This window comes from Dama dama, chromosome 6, assembly GCF_033118175.1.
Source record: "Dama dama isolate Ldn47 chromosome 6, ASM3311817v1, whole genome shotgun sequence".
Lineage (NCBI taxonomy): Eukaryota > Metazoa > Chordata > Mammalia > Artiodactyla > Cervidae > Dama > Dama dama.
The window spans coordinates 43,943,406-43,946,719 of NC_083686.1; the positions used below are offsets into that span (position 1 = coordinate 43,943,406).

Sequence of the window (3,314 nt, forward strand, 5' to 3'; positions counted from 1 at the left end):
CTTAAGCAATCATGCCTGTCTGCTGGAAATCTGTAACAACCCAACACTTCGGGAATCAGAAGGCCTCTAGCTTGGTGAACACATCAGGAACAGGAAGGGTGGAGTTCCTGGAGAGGCCTTGGGCTCTCCCTGCCCCTTCCCTCCTTCCTTGCCCTCTTTCCCATTTTGGCTGTTCCTGAAGTGTATCCTTGCTAATGAACTGGTATAGTAAGGAATGTGTCTTCCTGAGTTCTGTTCTAATAAATCATCTCACCTGAGGGGGTTATGGGAACCCCCAATTTATAACTAGTCAGTAAGAGGTATGTGGGCCCCAAAACTTGTGACAGGCATCTGAAGTAGGACTGTCCTGTAGGACTGAGACCTTAACCTGTGGAGTCTGTACTAACTCCAAGTAGTTAATGTCAAAATTGACATTGAATTTTGGACCAGTTGGTGTCCAGAGAGTTGGAGATGTGGTTTTGGAAAAGATACCATGTATTTGGATGTTAGGAGGAGAAAAAAAACCCAAAAAACAAAGTTGCATTTGGTGTTTAAAATGTTGTGAGTAAAGATAACTCACCAGGAAAGAGTTGGCTGTATGCAGGTAACATTAAGGAGAAATCTAGCAGTAAACTGAGGCTTCTCTTTCAGGTTTCTGCTCTATATGTTTGAAACATGTTCTTTATATCTGGATGTTGCTGACTCTAATGTTGTCACGGATTATTCTGTTTCCCCTTTTAGACTGTGGGCTCCTGACAGTATACAGAAGACTAACGGGTTCTTCTTTGCGTCCGTAACTCAGGCAGAGTGTCTGGCACTTAATGAGAGATCAGGAAGTATGAATTGAATTGAACAGAACTGAATGGAACTGGGTGAACCTGGCCTCGATACAAGTCCAGCATTTAGCACGGCTGCCTCCTTTCAGGGACTGGCCCGAAGATGGGACTAAAAAATATCAGCATTACTGCCAACTAATTCAGGTCCTTTTGTTTAAGCAGCAGGGACTTAATTTTCCTGTTGCCACAAGTGTAGGTTTGGCTGGCAATCTGATCATTTACTGGCAGTTAAGGATAATGGTACTTAACAAGAAATGTCAATAACCTCAGATATGCACATGATACCACCCTTATGGCAAAAAGCGAAGAGGAACTAAAGAGCCTCTTGATGAAAGTGAAAGAGGAGAGTGAAAAAGCTGGCTTAAAACTCAGCATTCAAAAAATGAAGATTATGGCATCCAGTCCCATCACTTCATGGCACAGAGATGGGAAAACAATGGAAACAGTGAGAGACTTTAATTTTCTGGTCTCCAAAATCACTGCACACGCACTGCAGCCATAAAATTAAAAGACGCTTGCTCCTTGGAAGAAAAGTTATGGCCAAACTAGACAGCATATTAAAAAGCAGAGATATTACTTTGCTGACAAAGGTCCATATAGTCAAAGCTATGGTTTTTCCAGTAGACATGTATGAATGTGAGTGTTGGACCACAAAGAAAGCTGAGTGCCGAAGAATTTATGCTTTTGAACTGTGGTGTTGGAGAAGACTCTTGAGAGTTCCTTGGACTGCAAGGAGATTAAACCAGTCAATCCTAAAGGAAATCAGTCCTGAATATTCATTGGAAGAACTAATGCTGAAGCTCCAATACTTTGGCCACCTGATGCAAAGAACTGACTCATTAGAAAAGACCCTGATGCTGGGAAAGACTGAAGACAGGAGGAGAAGTGGGCAACAGAGGGTGAGATGGTTGGATGGCATCACTGACTTGATGGATATGAGTTTGAGTAAACTCCAGGAGTTGGTGATGGACAGGGAGGCCTTGGGTTCTGCAGTCCATGGGATCACAAAGAGTCCACACGACTGAGCGACTGAACTGAACTGAAGGATGATGGTTACAATAGTTCCAGTCTGTCTGGAGACTTGCAGTGAGCCTCTGTAGTGATTTAGCTACAAAATGTTAAGAAAAGCTATTCTTTAGCAGCAGAGACCCTGGGAAAATTACTGTCAAGAAGGGTGAGCCCCTTTTAAAAGCATGATGCCAAAGCATCTTGATGATGGAATACTTTATTTTATGTATCTATAAAGACATCAGAATGCTCATTTCATAATGTTAATGCGATTCATACGCCCGACCTCGGCTGTCAGTGGTCGGATTTTGTGTACTATCGGGCCGAAAGGGTGACGGCACCGCTAGGATGAAGCTCGTGAGATTTTTGATGAAATTGAGTCACGAAACTGTAACCATTGAATTAAAGAATGGAACACAGGTCCATGGAACAATCACAGCTGTACATGTCAGTATGAATATGCATCTTAAAGCAGTGAAAATGACCCTGAAGAACAGAGAGCCGGTACAGCTGGAGACACTGAGTATCCGAGGAAATAACATCCGGTATTTCATTCTGCCGGACAGCTTACCTCTGGACACCCTGCTCGTGGATGTGGAACCGAAGGTGAAGTCTAAGAAAAGGGAAGCTGTTGCAGGAAGAGGCCGAGGCCGAGGAAGAGGACGTGGCCGAGGCCGAGGCAGAGGAAGAGGGGGTCCTAGGCGATAGTGTCTCTCAAGACTACTATTTCAAAGTAGAGGGGAAGGAAGACTAATCCATGACAGAGGAAGACTATGTGGCTGTGGCAGAGGAGTTGGAGGTCCTAAGCGATAATGTACCTGGAGCTTTTTTGTACAGGCTTTGTTTGTTTGTAGCAGTTTTTAATAAACATAGATGTAACAACAACAAAAAAATAATGTTAATGCAAGGAGCTACTTCTTTTAATCCCCTTTTGTAGATATGCATCAAGCAACAAAGGTTTACTCTATAGCATAGGGAACTATAGTCAATATCTTGTAATAACCTATGATGGAAAATAATTTAAAAAATAATAAATATGTATTTGTATAACTGAATCACCTTGCTGTGAACCTGAAACATTGTAAGTCAACTACAATAAAAAAATTCATATATTTAAAAATTCCCTTTTGGAGTCAGTAAGAGTAAAGATAAAGGTGGGGGCTCTGCATGAATAAAAAGATTGATAAACATTATATATTTTGAAAATATTCTACATGCTCTAACTTTCAAAAGAATCTTCAATAGTACTATGGCCAAAAGACAAAGGATAAGCTGGGGAATATGTTACAACTATTTCCATAAATCTAATATATAAAAAACTCCTATAAATTAATAGTAAAATGACTAACATGATAGACTATATCAGGAAAACAATTTTTAAATGCGAAAGGTATGAAAATTCAATTGCTCAAGTGGTTCTTTAATCATGTGACAAGAGAGACTCACTAAAAGTAAGAGATATAAATTAAACCAATAGACACATGAAGGATG

At 40.8% G+C, this 3,314-nt stretch overlaps 1 protein-coding gene across 1 annotated transcript; it reads left to right on the top strand.

Moving 5' to 3' along the window:
• The first annotated feature begins 2,097 nt into the window (after window positions 1–2,097).
• LOC133058561 (small nuclear ribonucleoprotein Sm D1-like) lies at window positions 2,098–2,707 on the top strand. Its single transcript, XM_061145274.1, has one exon. The coding sequence runs from the start codon at window positions 2,172–2,174 to the stop codon at window positions 2,529–2,531; it is 360 nt and encodes a 119-aa protein (XP_061001257.1). The 5' UTR covers window positions 2,098–2,171; the 3' UTR covers window positions 2,532–2,707.
• Window positions 2,708–3,314: the final 607 nt, after the last annotated feature.

Coding starts and splice junctions, on each gene's coding strand:
- LOC133058561 (XM_061145274.1), top strand. CDS start 2,172: ATGAAGCTCGTGAGATTTTTGATGAAATTGAGTCACGAAACTGTAACC.